At 35.2% G+C, this 19,334-nt stretch overlaps 2 protein-coding genes and 1 pseudogene across 3 annotated transcripts; 1 reads left to right on the top strand and 2 right to left on the bottom strand.

Moving 5' to 3' along the window:
* Window positions 1–989: 989 nt before the first annotated feature.
* Window positions 990–2,072, top strand: LOC111377968 (annotated as a pseudogene).
* A 610-nt stretch (window positions 2,073–2,682) lies between these two features.
* On the bottom strand, window positions 2,683–3,744 carry LOC111377967. Its single transcript, XM_023001126.1, has one exon. It carries the CDS (start codon window positions 3,742–3,744, stop codon window positions 2,683–2,685), a length of 1,062 nt encoding a protein of 353 aa, XP_022856894.1.
* Window positions 3,745–11,326: 7,582 nt separating this feature from the next.
* On the bottom strand, window positions 11,327–13,292 carry LOC111377960 (aspartyl protease family protein At5g10770-like). Of its 2 annotated transcripts, none has more exons than XM_023001121.1 (2): window positions 12,960–13,292; window positions 11,327–12,812 (listed from the first exon to the last, which is right to left on the bottom strand). In XM_023001121.1, exons 1-2 carry the CDS (start codon window positions 13,027–13,029, stop codon window positions 11,494–11,496), a joined length of 1,389 nt encoding a protein of 462 aa, XP_022856889.1. In that variant the 5' UTR covers window positions 13,030–13,292; the 3' UTR covers window positions 11,327–11,493. The 2 variants fall into 2 exon arrangements, with proteins under 2 accessions (XP_022856889.1, XP_022856888.1); XM_023001120.1 differs by having other exon boundaries at window positions 11,327–12,815; window positions 12,960–13,288.
* Window positions 13,293–19,334: the final 6,042 nt, after the last annotated feature.

Genomic DNA, 19,334 nt, shown 5'->3' with positions numbered 1-19,334 from the left:
GTTGGTTTCTTTGGATATACATGGATTGAAATTTTAAGTGGTTATCTGCCTGTTCATATCAATATTTCATAGAAGTTCAGAGGTTTAGACATCATGGAAGAATAACATCTCAGTGCTCTTTATAAAGCAACCGCCAGGTAGTTTCATGAGGATGAGGTTTGGGAATGTGTTCTCTTTCTATGATAATTTTATTCATAACTAGCAACCACCAGCTCTTGTGTATGATGGTCAGTTTTGGGGCTGCAAAGCAAAGATTGAGCCCACTACAGGTTATAGAGTTGATAGCTTGGAGATGATTAATGAGACTCGGGCTTATTTTGTTTTGATGTGAAATTATGTATGCCTTATATAATACACCCAATGGCATATTTTCCTGAAAATTTAAAGTGATAAGCTTTATATTGGAAATAATTGATTAGCTTTGTATTTAACTTTTCCCTTACGTTTTAAACGGTATGGCAATCGTTCTTTCTGTGTATCATAGTCCAGATTTACTTTTTCCCATTTATAAGTATATAATGATACAGCATTCTGTGTGTCTATGCTGCATGTCCATTTCAAAGAGTAACCATCATGCTCTGTTTGTTTACAGCATACCTCACTGAGTCCAGATGGCAAAGCTATCGTTATTGTTGGAGACGATGGTGCACCGACACGGACACGTGTGTCCGACACGATACTTGTCAGATACATTGACTCGTGATTTCTCAAAAAGTACCGACACGACAAGTCGTCGACACGTTCATTAAATTCTTTAAAATTCTTCATTTATATAATTTAAATTTAGTTTTATACTTATTATTGATTTTTTTTTTAAGTCTTTTAAATATGAGTACTTATTTGTTATTTACTAATAATTTTGAGTTAAAAATATATAATAGCTATAGTAAGAAAGAAAAATAATTATTGTACAGTGTCCGAAGAGTGTCGGTATCAACACGTGTCCGACATGAACACGCTACCCTAGTTAGAGTATCCATGCTACATAGGTTGGAGACAACCCTGACGGAATGCTGGTGGATTCTCAAACTGGGAAGGTAGTATCCCCGATGTTCCATTTCTGAAACTAATTGAACTGTGGAAAGATCTGATATATAATTCCGGATTAAGTGGCTAATGGACTAGGAAATTTCTCACTTATCGACTCTTTTTTGACGGTAGACTGTCACGCATCTACGTGGACACTTGGATTTCTCTTTTGCTTCTGCATGGCATCCAAATAGTCACATCTTTGCCACTGGAAACCAGGACAAGACTTGCCATATATGGGATGCTCGAAACCTGTCAAAGCCAGTTGATGTACTTAAAAGAAATCTAGGTGCTATTTCGATCAATCCGTTTCACATCTGATGGGCAATTCATGGTGATGGCTGAGCCAGCTGATTTTGTTCATGTTTATGATGTGAAGAAAGGTTTTGAGAAAGAATAAGAGATTGATTTTTTTGGCGAGATCTCTGAGCTTTCTTTCAGCCCTGATGCAGATTCTCTCTTCATTGGAGTGTGGGATCGCACTTATGGTAGCCTTTTTCAGTACAGCCGATGCAGGAACTACTCATATCTAGACACTCTAACGTGAATACCATTTGATTTACACACATTGTTGGAGCAAAACTTTCTTGTAGAATGACACAGGTAACATATCTCGTATTACATTCTCAAGAAAGGAGCCTGAGAGTGGCACACTTGCAAAACTTTGTTGTCAGATCGACTGTCGTGCCCTCAAATAATGCCCACTGGTGTTCCATATAAGTGAATATGTGAAGCTTGGATTGCATCTTGTTGCAGCCACAAATGAAATTTTCATCTCAGCACAAGGCAGATTTCGTTCGTGGAAATGTCACCATGTTGATGAAAATTGATGTTTATATGGAATTTTCTACTGTATCAATAACTTTTCTGGAGTTGAGTGGGAATTGAACGTCTGCCATTAATTCAAATAAAAGTGTTTTTGGTTTGGAAGAAACTATACATTTGGTGGTTTTAGCAAGTTGAAGAAATTATATAAGAGATGATTGAAAGTTGTTTATCTGTAAATTGCTGAAATATAATAGGTTGGTCTTTATTTTTATTGATTGATCGGTTGTTATTACGGTTTTCCTCTGCCTTAAGTGAGGGTTGGTATGAAAAAATGCCTGTTGGGCTTTACAAAAAAAAAAAAAAAAAAAAAAAATTGTGTTTGCTTGTTGACTCTTGCTGGCTAAAATTTGAAATGTTCTGCTCATGATCTGTAGAAATCTTGCATTAGCCTAATGTGCTGACAATCGTGGCTGAGCTTGCAAATGCCCATTTTGGTCAAAATCAGGCACGTTTTGAATATTTTAGAAGGGGATTGGAGATTTTGTTCTGAATTGTAGGTATATTTGTCACTGGAGAAGAATTTTGAGTAGATTTTTGCACTAAAATGATTCGGAGACCAAGTTTTCAATTCTTAAGCGTGATTAACATAAGAATAATACCAATCTTTCCACTGGAAATTTGATGCAGCACAATCAGACAACCAGTGCATTGATTGATGTATCCCTATCAGTAATTATCTAGAAAAGGATGGGATTCTATATACGGAAAAAAAACTCCCAATGGTCGTCATGTAGCCTGGATCATCTGCTGGCATCACCCCTGGAAGCTTCGTGTACTTGCAAATTTTTTGAAGAAATGAGAGACGCTATTTTCTTCTCTACTTTTTCAAAATTCAGTGTTGCAGTCTTCCTGTATATGGTTCTCCATCTCTTTATTAGCATGCAGATACCCATTAAAATAGCTTAAAATGCTTTCTTCTTCTGCTTCTAGCTGCTGCAAGCACTCTTCAAAAGCAGCCACCACTTCTGGACTAAATACCGAACGATTCCCATCTTCTTCCCTTCTCACAGGATTTACCTTATTATAGCAGCCAAATTTTGGAGTAACATATGTTCCGGGAGAATATACTTGCCCCTCTACATAAAGCCATTGCCCAAGCCTTGTAATGGCTGGAAACTCGACTGGTGACATATCAAGTGATTTGAGCCCCTGTCCAACAGCCTTCCTTTTCCAACCTGTCTCGCACACAGCTCCTTCTTGAACATAATTCTTGTCTGATTTTTCCGTTGAATTTGAACTGGAACTCTTGTGCTCTGAAGGTCCTTCAATAGGGTCAAATTTGTTCTTCGGAAAATCTTCAGCATTTCTATGAATGTTGCCATCATTACAATCTTCATCCATAGGTTTCGATATTTGTACATTCTCATTCAGTGATGACTCATTTTCTCGAAAGGATTCTCTACCGCTTGTGCTGGATATATAAGCTCTCTTTAGCAAGGAATCATATTCCTCGACCGTGTGAAAGCTTCTAGAGCCTCTGGTATTCTTATCTCTCCAATCAAATTTATTTTCACTAAGCCCCTCAATCTGAGGATCTTGTATGGGAAATTCCTTATCCGGTATTATCTGACAGCTTTTCGACCTTGACAATCTCCCAAAATCTTTAGTTCCTACCGCATCGCGGGGCTGTAAGGAGCTTTCTCCGTCTTCTTTTCCTTTGGCAATCTCAGCAGTCACAACAGCTATGCTGGGATCTCTGTCTGTAAGTTCATTGGCAGTCTGAGCAGAATAAAGAAAGGCAAGAAACTGTTCACTGGCATTGTTGGAAGTTAACAATTCTTCCCACATAGGAATGGCTTTGGATGTTCTTTGGAAGCCACGATTCAACTCTTCTTGGAAGCTTAATGATCGAGTAACTGCTTCTGCTTTCGAAGGTATGCATCCCATTTTATGACTGCCTAACCTTGTATTAGAATGGAATTGAGCAGAACCTCAATAGTACTGCAGTTTCTGTATTGAAGACCACGGAAAAGGAGACAAAAGGGTGAAATCAAAATCTGGTGGTATAAATCCCCATAAGTTACATATTTGTTAGCTAACTTTGCACCTTATTGTTTGAATTTAGCTAGTGGTATTAGTTGAACAACTTAAGTGTTGTTTTTTGGACTGTATTTTGAAATTTTGGTGTCTCAAGCCATTTTCAGCGCTGCACCAAATTTTACACCATTTTGCACCAAATCTTACACCAAACTAAAATTCATTTTCAACCATTACACCAAAATTTACACCAAATGAACAGTTTTTAACCATTTTCTTTCCTCTTTTCATTATTTATAATTTATTTAGTTGACATATTATTTATTTAATTATTTTATAAATACATAAATTATTAAATAAATAATTACATTAAATTATGAAAAAGAGTAAATTCATTAATAAATATAAAAAATCGTATGTATTACGTTAAATAATTTCTTTATGTATGTCGTTGTTTAATTTCTTTATGTATTACGAAATAATTACGTTAAATAATTTCTTTTTTGTGTATCGTTTTGTTTAAATAAAATTAGATTATCATATGTATGTCGTCGTTTAATATATTTCGTGTTAACTTTAATAAATAATCGTGTTTGTTATATTTTAATTTTTTTCTTCTTTTAATTAATTTATTAATTATTATTTCTTACATTTAAAATTTATTTTAAGTACAAATAATAATAATATATTGTATTAAAAAATATATAATACAAATGACACAAATACCCTTAATAAATTTATTTGGGAAAGGATAAAAAAGGGCAAAAGAGATTTTATACACTTTGCACCAAAATGATGCAAAGTTTAATGTTACATTGGAGCAACTTTACACCAAAAAATGGTGCAATTTGGTGCAATGGTGTTAGCATTGGAGTTGCCCTCAACGATACCTTTCACCTTTAAACTTTTAAAGCACCCTGAAACATATAAAGACCAGACCGCGAGGAATAGGGAGACAAGATTAGTATATAATTGTTTTAAAATTTAGCAGAAAGCAAAACTTACATTTTTGTTAATGATTATTCCATTTTTGCACGGTGCTCTATGCACGTGCCAATCCATATAACTTTTTCCTTTTTTTTTTTTAAATGATGAATTTAACAACTCCATCTTCACTCAAATTAACTAAAAAAATTTCTTTTCATTTTTTCCTGGTAGAAAATGAGAGGGACAGGGCTAGACTATAATACCAAAAAAGAATTTCTTGATATATTTAGCGTAGGCGACAGATTCTTTATTCTTATTTGGTCGGGTTTATTGCTAGATCTACTAGACTACAAGTTAACAGAGTTACCTATCCTCTAGCATACCTGTTATTGTAAATGTTTGAAATGGAAATCGTTGGCGGGAATAGGGGAAGGGGTCAGACTTTATCCTGACAGAAGCAAGTGTAATAAGGATTTTTCTAGTTGTACATTAGGTTTGACCGACCCCCTCACAAGAGGGGGGCCCACGCCAAATAAAAAAATCGTGGGCCCCCCCCCTTGTGAGGGGGTCGGTACACCGGGGTGTCAAACCCGGTGTACATGCAGAAGAACCCGTGTAACAATACAGTTTATGATGCTACGGCAGCAGGTATATAATAGGGCAGATATATGGATGCAGCAGACACCAGTGGAGACAGTTCCTTGTTATCTTCTGCTTGAAAGAGAGTGGTCAAGATCTCAAAATGGTTGCATAGCTTTTCCTTTACTTCTTTAATAATGTCGAGTATAACATGGTCCTACGTACTTGTGAGCACAGAGATTGAGTTCTTAGCGTTTTCCAGTGAGAATAGGCAGGTAGTCACAATAAAGGCTGTGGGGACTAGTTAAAGATATCAAGCTTGATTTTGTAAAGTTTTCGACTTTTGAGATTAAGACATAGTTTGAGTCACATTCTTTGAAAAAAAAAAATTCTTAAACGGTATTTTGACATCATTTCAATCACACATTCTTCAATAAATAATATTACACTCAAATTCTATGCTTTTCATTATTTTTTAACTACATATTTCACATCAATACACTATTCAAAAATGCATTTTCATGACAAAATGGGGCTCAAACATCGACTGGATAATTTAAAATTTCATTTGATTGTTGAGTGAAATATAATCTAATCTCCCAAACTAATCATGGGATGGCATTTCACTTTTTCATATTACCTGCATACAATGTACTCAACTCATCATAAAAAGAGAAAAAAGAAAACTAAATTTTCGTTTGAGCCACATTAATGTAAGAATGAAAATAAAAAATATAGTCGTTACGGATCTCATACAAGAAATAAAAAGTCAAATATGGTGATTTGATGTGATAAATAAGGATCATATTTTTCATTTTATTGGAGAAATAATGATAAACAAATGGGGGCTAAGTTGATTAGATGTAAATGATGATCCCAAAAGTCAATAATGTTTGGTGGTGCCATAGGGATGAAGCTGACAACCGAAGCAAATAGGGGCCTATGATTCGGTTTGTGTTAAATCTTGTAATTGATAATAATTTGTGACTAATAAGAGTTAGTTGTTCCAATGGGCATTGATCTTAGGTTCATGTTTTCGATTAGTCATTGAAATTTAAAATGTCGAGTTTTGATCACTGAACTTAAGTTCATGAGTTCGATCGCTCAGTGAAATTTAAAATATCGAGTTTTGGGTACTGAAATTTGAAAAATGATATACATTACTCACTGAATTTTGAAAAAATATTGTACATTACTCAACTTTGAAAAAATATTGTACATTATTCACTGAACATTGAAAAATGTTGTACATTGCTCACTATAAACTCGATATTTTTCAAAATTCAACAGTTGTGCTAGTGAGTAACTTACGGCATATTCCAAAGTTCAGTGGCCAAAACTCGACTTTTTAAACTTTACTAAGGAATATAAGATATGGACCTAAATTTAATGAGCAATCGAAAATATTGACATAAGTTCAGTGACCAAAACTCGACATTTTAAACTTTAGTGACCAATCAAAAATATGAACCTAAGTTCAGTGACCATTGGAACAATTAACTCGACTAACAATGGAATAAATACAGCAGTTAAGAATTAGCGTTTGTTGTAAAAAATGGATCCTAAGGCTGTACAAGCCCCATCATGGGACTCAAGTGGCATTGTCAGGTGACCTCGAGTTGAGGTCCTTAAGGAGTGGTTGTGGTCAACTTGTGTTTATTGATTGTGGATAGTAAAACCAAGGATGAACTGGTCTATAGTGAACCGTCAGTCCGGACCCTGGCTCGTAGGCCCAAGTTCGAGGTGGGAGCATCGATAAGGGAGTCAGGGTGTTGATAAAAGGGTGGAGGATCCTCGACGTCAAGCCTCAAGCTCATGGAGCCCCAAGTTCAAGTTCAGAAATAATCAATTTGGATTTTGCTGCTTGTAAATTAACTTTTATCACTTTGTTGATAGAAAAATTATTGAATGAAAAGACACTGTCAAATGATAGAATGACACATGATGTAAAAAATGATGTCAAACAAAATGTACACTATATTTGACTGAATCAAATTTTGACCTTGTCAGCTTATTTAGAACGACTTTTTACATATATTGTGTATATAAATTAAAAAGACAGAAAACATTCTCATTTTAGTAGTTATACTAAAATTATTTGTTTATAAAAGCATGCAACCATTATTCCACTAAATTAATCGGGTAAAGTAAGTAAGTAACAGTTAAAAACAAACTTAGAGAAATGTAAGCAAATGAAATACTGAAGTATTTTATCAAGGAAAGAGATGAACTATTTTTCATTAGGACAATAAGAATGGTTTCTGGCACATTGCAACTATTATTTATAATAGTAACACTTCAAATTATGAGAATCATGAACTAGACAACAATTTATACAATCTTTGAAATGAAACTGGACTTCTACAATTGCAAGGGCTGAATGTGATTAGGTGAAAGTGAAGTGACGAAATCTAAAAAATATTAGGAATATGGTTACAATAATTAAATTTTTTTTGAAAAGACACAATTCTTAGAGAGGATATTTTTAGGGGAATTTTCAAAAATATCACAAAATTAACAAGGTCTCAAAAAGTTGTCATTTTCACTTTATGTGAGCAAAAATGACATTTTTTTGTGTGAAATGTCCAAATTACTCTTAATGACACATTTTCATTAGCATTTAATGCTTGATTTGAAGAAGTTGATTGTGTTGATGTGATGATTTATTTTATATATAAAAAATATGGATAAATGTGTATTATATTGATTAATATGAATTTGTGTTAATAAAAAAGGGTAAAAGAAATTAAAAAATGAAACATAAACAAATATATCCCCGTTTGAGCCACATTAATGTAAGAATGAATGTATAGTCGTTATGGGCCTCATATAAAAGATAAAAAGTCAAATAAGGTGGCTTGATGTGATAAATAATAGTCATATTTTTCATTTTAATGGGCAAATAATGGGAAACAAACGGGAGCTAAGTTGATTAGATGTAAATGATGATCCCAAAAGTCAATAATGTTTGGTGGTGCCATAGGGTTGAAGCTGACAACCGAAGCAAAGAGGGGCCTATGATTCGGTTTTTGTTAAATCTTGTAATTGATAATAATTTGTGACTGACAAGAGTTAATTGTTCCAATGGACATTAAACTTAGGTTCATGTCTTCGATTAGTCATTGAAATTTAAAATGTCGAGTTTTGGTCACTGAACTTAAATTCATGACTTCGATTGCTCAGTGAAATTTAAAATATCGAGTTTTACCACTAAATTTTGAAAAATGATGTACATTACGCACTAAACTTTGAAAAAATATTGTACTTTACTCTAGAATATGGAGTGAAATAATTTTCAATAATACTATAGTAATCTATAGTGAACCGACGGTTAGCCTTAGTAATCCTCTCTTGAAAAAAATATTGATTATGTCTCTTCAATGACAAGGCCAATCTGGCATTTTTCATTTAGCTCAATACTAATGACCAAACTTAATGTGCTGTGCTGAAGAATCTGTTTCGCCCATTGTCGTCTGCTTCTCGACATTTTCGATGGTTCAACTGTCGATTTTAACATTTACAAACTGTCGGTTTAGACGTTAGAAATGTCGAACCCAACATTTACAAACTATCGGAATATACAGTTTTACTGTCAAATTGAACACTTAAAAACGATGGAAAACCTTGATTTGACATTTTGCTATTTTACGAATTTACGTATTACGCAGTGCCACTTTCATGCTATTAAATGCCGACATATTGATTCTGCAGAATTCTTATCGTTACAATCCCAACATTTCAGGTACGAGTAATCATTTGAGATTCATCGTGTCCCATAGGGGGAAAGTTTGTTCATGTGGATGACGAATAGAAGTGGAGAGGGGATAAAACTACTTCCATTTTGGTTCTGACAAGTAATATCGTAGTCGGACTTTTGTTAATATTGAAAGACAAACTTGATATTCTTGATCCCTGAGCTCAAATTGAATTGAAGTTCAAGATCTTTAACTTGAATATACCTCCAGCCGAAATACGCAACGACGAAGACTTATTTTCATCACATCTCAAATTGAATTTGAAAGACAATTAGTGTGATACTTTTAAAGTCTAAGCGTGCTTGTATCACCCACACTTGGTCTATCATTTATGAAAATTGTGTAAATTAAACCATGTGTACCATTTCATCTTGATTGAAGCATGGTACGCACAACATTTTAATGCAAACAAAAAAGTGCTCGTTATGTTTTGCAAGAAAATGATATCCAGTGATGTCATCATGATTCATGAACATTTTCGATTGAAACAAATCATAATATTCATTTCAATCGTGCTTATTTTAAGTTGGGTACCAGTTTTAATTGATAAATCGAATGAGTTCCGAAAGCAAGAAAGTTATAAAATGCACCAAAAATCACTTTTATGTGCACAGCCTTACTCAAGTACCGAACATTATGTGACCATTGTTTTGTATTGTGGAGTAGCTCCATGACCCTATTTAAAAAATAATCTACTACTCTTTATTACATACTATTCCTTATTATAAACATTTTCTATACGAAACACAAACAGTTTCCTCTGTCAATATCTCACAAATAGAACCAACGAACACAAAATTATATACATAAATAGAAAACAAAATGTTCTTCCATGCATACAGTCATCAGAAGTGGACCATTGTGAAGGTTGCTCTTTCTTTGACAAAGAAATCGATTGGTTCCACCTCCAATTACAACAAGAATGTGTGCAACAACACTTTGATGATCGTTCAGGTCTTAAGTATGAATCTGCTCATATGTCATCATGCATTGGTAAAATTAATATTTCAAGATAAAGCATGCAAAAAGCAAGGTGAAGAAATGCAATAACATTCACCTTATGTGCAAAAACAATCTGATCACAGTACATAATATAACTCAATTGATTCATGTAATCCATCGTAATCCGAATTCATCCATATTTTTTAAACAAGTAACTTCCACAAAAATATATTTGAATTGCATGTAATCCAAAAATTATGAAGAATGAACCGTGACGGTGGTGGCATCGTTATACAAACAAAAACGTGAAGCACAAAAATATAATCACATATGGACAAATCAGTCACACATGAGATGTTCGGGTGGAAAAAAATATAACCACATACGGACAAATCAATTAAAAAATCGTGATATCATAGCATTTCATAATGTCTTTGGAAAAATTGATAGCCTCTGCAATTTCCTCATATTTCTATATGTTTGAAACGAGGGCTGGTAACTAGTTGAGAATGAGGCCCTCCCCCGACCCCACACCACCCCACCCCACTCCCAAAATTCCCCAATTTTCCCATTCTTTTTTTCTATTTAGTTATGTATTTTAATTTTAATATTTATTTATTTTAAAAATATGACAAATTTTAAAACGTAAAAAAAAATAAAATATAATAATCATAGCAAGGTAGGGGCAAGACATTTCTGCTATTTATACTTCAAATAGACATCTAGAACAATCATGCTATGTTGCTTGAATTTTTTTGAAATAATGGCTGACTGGGAGGTGGCCCACTTCTTTTTTGGACTTTTTATTCATGCGGGATCCACGTAGATGTGAAAGAATGTCAACAATTATGTCAAAAAAATTTGGAAAAAGTAATTTAATTCCATATAGAGAGATGCGAACACATCGTGTCTCGCTAATAAATTCTATATTTATTTCTCTAGAAAGACGCATGGTCACAAATGGACAATTATGGTAGTGAGGTGGGGTGGTGATTCATCTTGAACCGACATGTATATCCTCTTCAGTCCCAACCCAAAGTTTTATACTTCATGTCTTTGTCTCTAGCCTTTTACTAGATAGGAAACAACTTCATACATGTGTACTTATGTACCTGCTACACAAAATTAAGTGCTTGTTTGGTAGAAATTTTAAATCAATTAAAATCAATTTTTTTTATCGTTATTTTACTATTTCAACCATCATTTTTTAATTCTTCTCTCACAGATAGGACTCACTTTATTTTTAACAATCAAAAAGTCAATTATCAAAATTCCTATCAAACAAGCACTAAAATTATAGGATACATTTTTTATTCCAACGAAGTGGAAGTTACATACTGATCTTGCAAGGTAATTTTACACAATCACATGTACATTTATACATCAATAATCATATAAACATATTAAGCACACAACATTCGACTTATATGTAAGATCCAAGCAAAGGGGCTGTTCGCTAATGACAGCCTCCAGCTGCAAATCCAATTCTTGAATTGGAAAGGTCATAAACAACTTCAATTGTCTGTTGTTGTTGGTTGCCTATAATGGCGATTTCGCTCTGCTCAGAGTTGCTTGCAAATGCCAAACACGTCGTACCTTTTTCGACTTCTAAAATAACATTATGTGGTGTAAGATCAAGATTAGCACCACCTTGAAAGATCAACTGAACCTTAGGAACAATTTTCATTATCTCATCAGAAGTCCCTTTGAAACAGGCGTCGAGTATTGAATACGCTACTGTAACCCGATACTTGGATGAGATGATCCGAACCAACTCATGTCTAAGGGCCTTGTATACTGATGTGGTTAAGCGCGATATGGTTGTACCCGAGTCTATGATTGTAGGGACACTGTAGGCAGATGCTGCCACGCCCAGTGTCCTTCCGGCCACTGATATGGCTGAGAGCTTTAGAAAGTACAAGGTAGGATCCCGAGGTTCAGACAACATTGGAGTGAACTTGTACGAAGATGTAGAAGTTTTTCCAATGGAAAGAAAACCTCCACTGCCAAATTTTCCCAGGAGTGAATTTGTTGGGAGACAATAAGAGAATACGTTACCGTACTTGGTAGACAACTGGGAAAACAAAGATAGTTTGTTCCGCGCTAGGCCAAACAGACCGGCTGATCTTCCAAATAGGCCTTCATTGTCTTGTCCACACCCGAACACGAAATTAGGCAGAACCTGTCCCCTGCCTAGGCTCAATGAATCTTGACTAAGGTATCCGATAGAAGTGGACATGTCCCCATAAGTAGTTACATATATGCACACGTTTGAAGAAGTGCAGCTGGGATTGTTGAGAGTGGCTACTTCCAGGGCAGAGCACTGTGTCGTGTCACATGATAGTTGCTGATAAGTTCTTGAAGAAGATGGATTGAAATAGGATCCGATTTGTGGGTGGCAATAAACTTTACAGGGCTCGCACTGGATCCACGAGAAGGAGCTCCCTGTGTCGACGACCACAGGATAGTATGTTGGTGGAGTTCCTAGGCCTACTTTGGTATAGTAACTTGCAATACCAAGTGGCACACCAGGATTTAGAGGAACATCAACAGATTTTGGATAGATCAAGCGTGATGATCCTCTACTTTCAACAATATGATGAGCCGCTGTCGAGTTTTTCTTTGCGAGTCTAGAATTTAGGAACATGACACGAGTCCTGTCCAAAGAAAGTGCCTCAGAAAAGGGCGGGGAAGTCTCGGAAGTCAGGTCTGATTCATGCCTTCCTCTACCATGATACAAAGGCAGGTGTAGAACTGGGTTTTTAAGCTGATCAGCTTCTACAAAACAAGAAGTAACCAATAAGATTGAAGAACGACGAAGCGTTTGCAGCAAGAAACCTTTCAGTGTGAGCTTTGTGTATATTCATATGATCAAGATTCAAGCGTGAAGTTAAATTGTAATAGGTAAAAGCATAAACAGACCTTCAATTAATCGAACTGACGTCGTTCTTGCAAGCAAGAGACTGACAAGCAGAGAGAAAATCAACCTCATTTCCTCAAAACTCCTTAAAAATGCTGTCCGGTGATTCAAGCTTGCTCAAACAGTGGGAATTTATATCAAATATTGGTGGTCAGCTGATAATTTGGCTAAGGCAGAGAGAACGTTTCAAATCGACTTCTGGGGTTCTCATTACAGTTACAGCATTGACGGACCTGCTTTGTTGAGATATCTATTTTGCTTGTAATTCAGGGACCCATTTTCTTGTCTCTGGAAAAGATTCACATGTTTAAGTCACAACAGGGTCATTTGACTCATTTCTGCAATAATGTAATTAACCCGGTAACACACACACACACACACAGGGGCTTATAATTGAGGCACAGTCGTATCTTTTACAAATTTCGGCTGGTGAGACTGACCCACATATTTCAATTATTATGATTGGAAGTTTCGATTTGGTTCGACTCTTGTCAATAATGCTTTGACAACCTGTTTTTGATAAGGTTCCAGTTGTAGTTTGTGTTGAGAATTTATTTAAACATGCACAGCGAAAATAAAAATTATTTCAATTCTCACAAGGATTCATCTTTATATTTAGATAAGAATTGTGATGATAATTATACATTTTCTTGAATTTGTAAACTTCTTTACATTATTTTTGTTCCAACAACTTAAATATGTCTCCCACAGCTGTCCAAATATCTAGCCTCCAATGAATTCCACACAGATAATAAATTGCAACTGCTAGGATTTCTCCTCTTGTGCTAGCAAGAATTATGAAAATTCTAGGGATCTAAAACCCTAGCCATGTATTTATATAAGCCCAAACGGGTTTGGCCCGGTTCGGTCCAATATTTAATTAATCCATTTAGTTAAATCCGGTCCGTGAATTAATTAATCCAATTAATTAATTTGGGGCCATAAATAACCAATCTAATTAATTAATTTATCCAACAATTGTTAAATTAATTAATTGGCAAATTGCAATCTTCCAATTCTCTTTTATGTGCGACCCATCAGGTTCCCGACTACGATGCCTAAAAACGTGAAATAATATTTTAATCTAATCAAAACTGGTAAATTAAACACCATTTTAATTTATCACAAATTCACACTCGCCGTCCCAAATTGACATCTAGCAATGTATCAGGGCAATACATGTGACAAAAATGTCACGTGGTATGACAAAACCAAAACTGTTCGTTTACCATGAAACTACAATCCCTTCATCAATATGATCCGATCAATTACGAGATATGGAAGTGTGTCAATCTTAATTATCGATCATGTCTTTCATTCTACTATTAAGTCAATATGAGTCGAAAACTCTTTTTCGACTTATGTGTATACCTTGGCCAAAGATTTCGTTATTGATTTAATTGAACGAAATGCAGATCACAATATTTTACTATCTAAGAGTGACGAATCATATATTGGTCATTCACAACCTTCATATGGTTCTTGACATACCCAAACGATGTCGTATTAGCGGCCCTTAGTAGAGCAACATCCAACACCGTCAAAGCATGACTGTCCTCATACAAGGCACTATGATGACCTCAAGTCATAGGACCAATTCCACTGCCGAACGTTAGAGATTAACCACTGACACTCAGATAGTTATCCATGTGGAATCTCTTAGCGGGTCTCCAATGTTTTGTTCTATAACAAAACATCCACGTGTTCATTTAAGTGTCACCACACTTTAACTTGTGAAATCAGCTACTTACTTCACAAGTAGGAAATGCCACACGTGATAGTCTATCTGTAATAACGATATCCATATCTCGTTATTACTTACGACCACAGATTATTCAAGATTTAATCATACGTAATTTGTTTCTCACAATCACAACTCCTTGTGATTAACAAATCACTTAAACTTGAATTTTCGGACTCTATTATTTAATATTATTTATCAGAAAATTAATTTAAATAAATAATAGATCTTGCCAAAATTAAATACATAAACATATTAAAAGTGTTTACCACATAAATCGGTTGGATTTAGGGCATAACACTTACAAACTCCCACTTGCACTAGATCTAATCACTCATGTATCTAATACCATAAGCATCCACATAATGATCATGTTTCTGTTGTGACAACGGCTTTGTCAATGGATCTACAATATTGTCATCTATGGGAACTCGCTCTATCGTTACGTCATTTCTTTGTATAATCTCCTTGATTAAATGATATCGTCTTAACACATGTTTGGATCGTTGATGAGACCTCGGTTCTTTCGCTTGTGCGATGGCTCCATTGTTATCACAATACAAAGGTATGGGATCAACAATACTAGGAACGACTCCAAGTTCATTAATGAACTTCTTGATCCAGACAGCTTCCTTCGCTGCTTCAGAAGCAGCAATGTACTCAGCTTCTATTGTTGAATCAGCGGTTGTCTCCTGTTTGGAACTTTTCCAACTAACCGTTCTATTGTTGAGAGTAAACATATATCCTGATTGACATTTGCTATCATCTTTGTCAGTTTGAAAGCTGGCATCAGTATACCCATGAATTTTCAATTCATTTCCTCCATAGATCAAGAATACATCTTTAGTCATTCTCAAGTACTTAAAAATGTTCTTAACCGCTATCCAGTGTTTTTCACCAGGGTTTGCTTTAAACCTGATCGTAACACTTAGAGCATATGAAACATCTGGTCTCATACATAGCATTACATACATGATAGATCTTATCGCCAAAACATAAGGAATCTTATCCATGTGATTCCTTTGATCATGTGTTTTAGGACACATATCTTTTAAGAGGTAAATCCCATGTGACATGGGACATAAACCTCTCTTAGACTCTTCCATATTAAATCTTCTCAAGATTTTATCTATGTACGAAGATTGGGATAAGCCTAGTAATCTTTTAGATCTATCTCTATAGATCTTGATTCCCAAGATATACGCTACTTCTCCCATATCTTTTGTGGAAAAAAAATTTAACAACCATAATTTTACCGATTGAAGCATTGAGATGTCGTTTCCCATTAATAATATGTCATCGACTTATAATATTAGGAATACAACCGCGCTCCCACTTGTCTTCTTGTGAACACACGGTTCATCTTCATTTTTAATAAAATCAAACCTTTTGATTGTCTTATCAAAACGAAGATTCCAGCTCCTCGAGGCTTGCTTTAATCCATAAATGGATCGATTTAGCTTACATACTTTGTTGGCTCCTTTGGATTCAAAACCTTCAGGCTGTATCATGTACACCTCCTCTTGTAAGTTTCCATTAAGGAAAGCAGTTTTGACATCCATTTGTCATATCTCATAATCATGGTATGCAGTTATTGTAAGCAAAATTCGAATGGACTTCAGCATGGCTACAGACGAAAAGTTTCATCAAAGTCAACACCTTGTCTTTGTGTGTAACCCTTCACTACTAGCCTTGCTTTGTATGTATGGACGTTTCCATCCACATCGACCTTTTTCTTGTAGACCCATTTACAACCTATCGATTTTATCTCACCTGGAAGGTCGATCAAGGTCCAAACCTTGTTCTCATACATTGAGTTCATTTCGGATTCCATGGCTTCTTATCATCTCTTCAAGTCAATACTTGACTTCACTTCTGCGTAATTTATAGGTTCATCATCCTCGACTAATAATACTTGATTAGTAATCGTGAATTCGTACCTTTTGGGAGGTTGAATAATCCTACTTGATTTATGCTGAGTTGGAGTGTCCTCAGGGTTCTCTACATCCTGATCAAGAGTCCGTTCGTCAACAGGTGTGGGATCAGACTCAGGTTCATCTAATTGGTCAACAGTATCTGTGGATTCTTTAACTTCTTCAAGTTCTATTTTACTCCCACTACCCTCTCCTAGAATAAACTCTTTCTCTAGGAATATGACATGTCTTAAGATGAATACCTTCTTCTCAACGAGATTATATAACTGATATCTAATTGTCTCTTTTGGATATCCCACAAATACGCATTTATCAGATTTAGCCTCAAACTTATCTAATTCATTTCGCTTTACATAAGCGTCATAGTAAAAAACTTTCATGTGAGATAAGTTTGGTCTTTTTCTTCTCCATAGCTCGTATGGAGTTTTGTCGACCAATTTAGATGGGACACGATTAAGTGTGTAGCACGCCGCAATTAGTACATGACCCCAAAATGATTTTGGGATATTTGCATGGCTCATCATTGATCGCACCATGTCTAACAATGTGCGATTCCTCCGTTCAGATACACCATTATATTGCGGTGTATATGGCAGAGTCCACTGTGAGAGAATCTCATTCTCTTTTAGATAATCTAAAAATTCTCCCTTTAAATATTCTCCAACTCGATTTGATCTCAGTGTGAGAATAGTTTTACCAGTTTGTTTCTCTACTTCAAGTTTGAATTCCTTGAACTTTTCAAGTGCTTCATGCTTAAATTTTATCAGATACACATAATCATATTTATAATGATCATCAGTGAATGTGATGAAGTAAGAAAAACCACCTCTGGCGGTGATTGACATGGATCCACATATATCAGTATGTATTAGTCCTAGCAGTTCTGTGGTTCTTTCTCCTTTTCCAGTAAAAAGGAACTTGGTCATTTTGCCTAACAAGCACGACTCGCATTTGTCAAATGATTCAAAATCAGTTGACCCCAAGTATCCATCTTTATGTAATTTGGAAATACGTTTGTCGTTAATATGACCCAATCTGCAATGCCAGAGGTATGTATTATTTAGATTATCACTTTTATGTATTTTACTTTCTATACTCATAATAGATGACTTAGTATCAAGAATGTAAATTTCATTTTTTAACACACCACAACCATAAAAGATCTCATCTTTATAAAACGAACAACGATTATTTTTAACATTAATTGAAAAACCATTCATGTCCAAACACGAAATAGAGATAATGTTTTTAGTAATGACGGGAACAAAATGGCAATTTTTTAATTCTAATACTAAGCCCGAAGGCAGTGGTAAGAAGTATGTCCCTACAGCTAATGCAGCAACTCTTGCTCCATTCCCCACGCGTAGGTCAACTTCTCTTTTCTGTAGTGGTCTACTTTTCTTTAGTCCCTGCATATTTATACAAATATGAGATCCACATCCCGTATCTAATACCCAAGAAGCTAATGAAGTAGACATATTAACCTCGATAACAAAAATACCTGAAGTAGATGCTTCAGAAAATTTCTTTCCCTTCAAGCTAGTGAGGTAAGCTTTGCAGTTCCTCTTCCAATGACCTTTCACTCCACAGTGATAGCATGAGTCATCAGATTTGGTACTGTCCTTGCCTGCTTTGACTGCTTTGTCATTGCCCTTAGCTTTTTTGGATGTTTTCTTAAAACTTCCTTTGATTTTCCTCTTAGTGCCCTTGGAGAAATGAATAGCTAAGACATACCCAATGCTAGCCTTGACATTGTGCTCCACAGTTTTAAGCATATTAAGCAACTTATGGAATGTGCATTTGATTTTATTTATATTGAAGTTCATAATGAACTGTGAATAACTATCTGGTAGAGATTGCAGAACCAAGTCAATACTTAGTTCATGATCCATGATAAAACCCAATGAACCCAGTTTCTCAATAAAATCAATCATCTTCAGCACATGAGCACTGACTGAAGATCCCTCTGCCATTTTGCACCCGTATAGTTGTTTAGAGGTTTCATACCTCTCCACACGAAATTGTTTATCATACAACTCCTTGAGATGAAAAATCAAAGTTTAAGCATCCATACCCTCATGTTGCTTCTGCTACTCAGGTGACATAACTGCAAGCATCACACATGCTGCAGTGTTATCGTCATCACTGTGTTTGTTGTAAGCAGCCACCTCTTCCTGAGAGGAATTTTCAGTAGGTACCTCTGGAAAGGGTTGCTCAAGGACATACCCAATTTTCTCATGCTTGAGAACGATTCTCAAATTGCGGTGCCAATCGAGAAAATTTGGTTTGGTCAATTTGTTGGCATCCAGTATGCCTCTCAAATTCATATAATTACTCATGATTCAAAAACTGTAAATGATGAAAAATATAGAATTAATATGTATTATAATGCATATGCACAAATTCAGTATGAACTTTAATTAAACGTGCTCCCACTGTTTAAAATAAATTCATGACCCTCATACATAAATTATTTGAATCCACACTTGATTCCCAGTGAGCTGGGATCCCATCGTTGTATCAAGATTTTGAGTGTACTCAACAAACATTTGGGTAGATATTATTATCAATTATATCTCCATACAACTCCCAAATCATTAAGCTGACAACTCTTTTGTCTTCACACATCTTATGTGTTAGCTTAACATGCCTTTAAAACTTATCTCATTGAGTGTACTCAACAAAAGATAAATTTTAGTTAA

The sequence above is a fragment of the Olea europaea genome, unplaced genomic scaffold (assembly GCF_002742605.1).
Source record: "Olea europaea var. sylvestris unplaced genomic scaffold, O_europaea_v1 scaffold1752, whole genome shotgun sequence".
Lineage (NCBI taxonomy): Eukaryota > Viridiplantae > Streptophyta > Magnoliopsida > Lamiales > Oleaceae > Olea > Olea europaea.
Note: the sequence above shows the minus strand (reverse complement) of the source record. Positions and strands in the feature narration are given on the sequence as shown.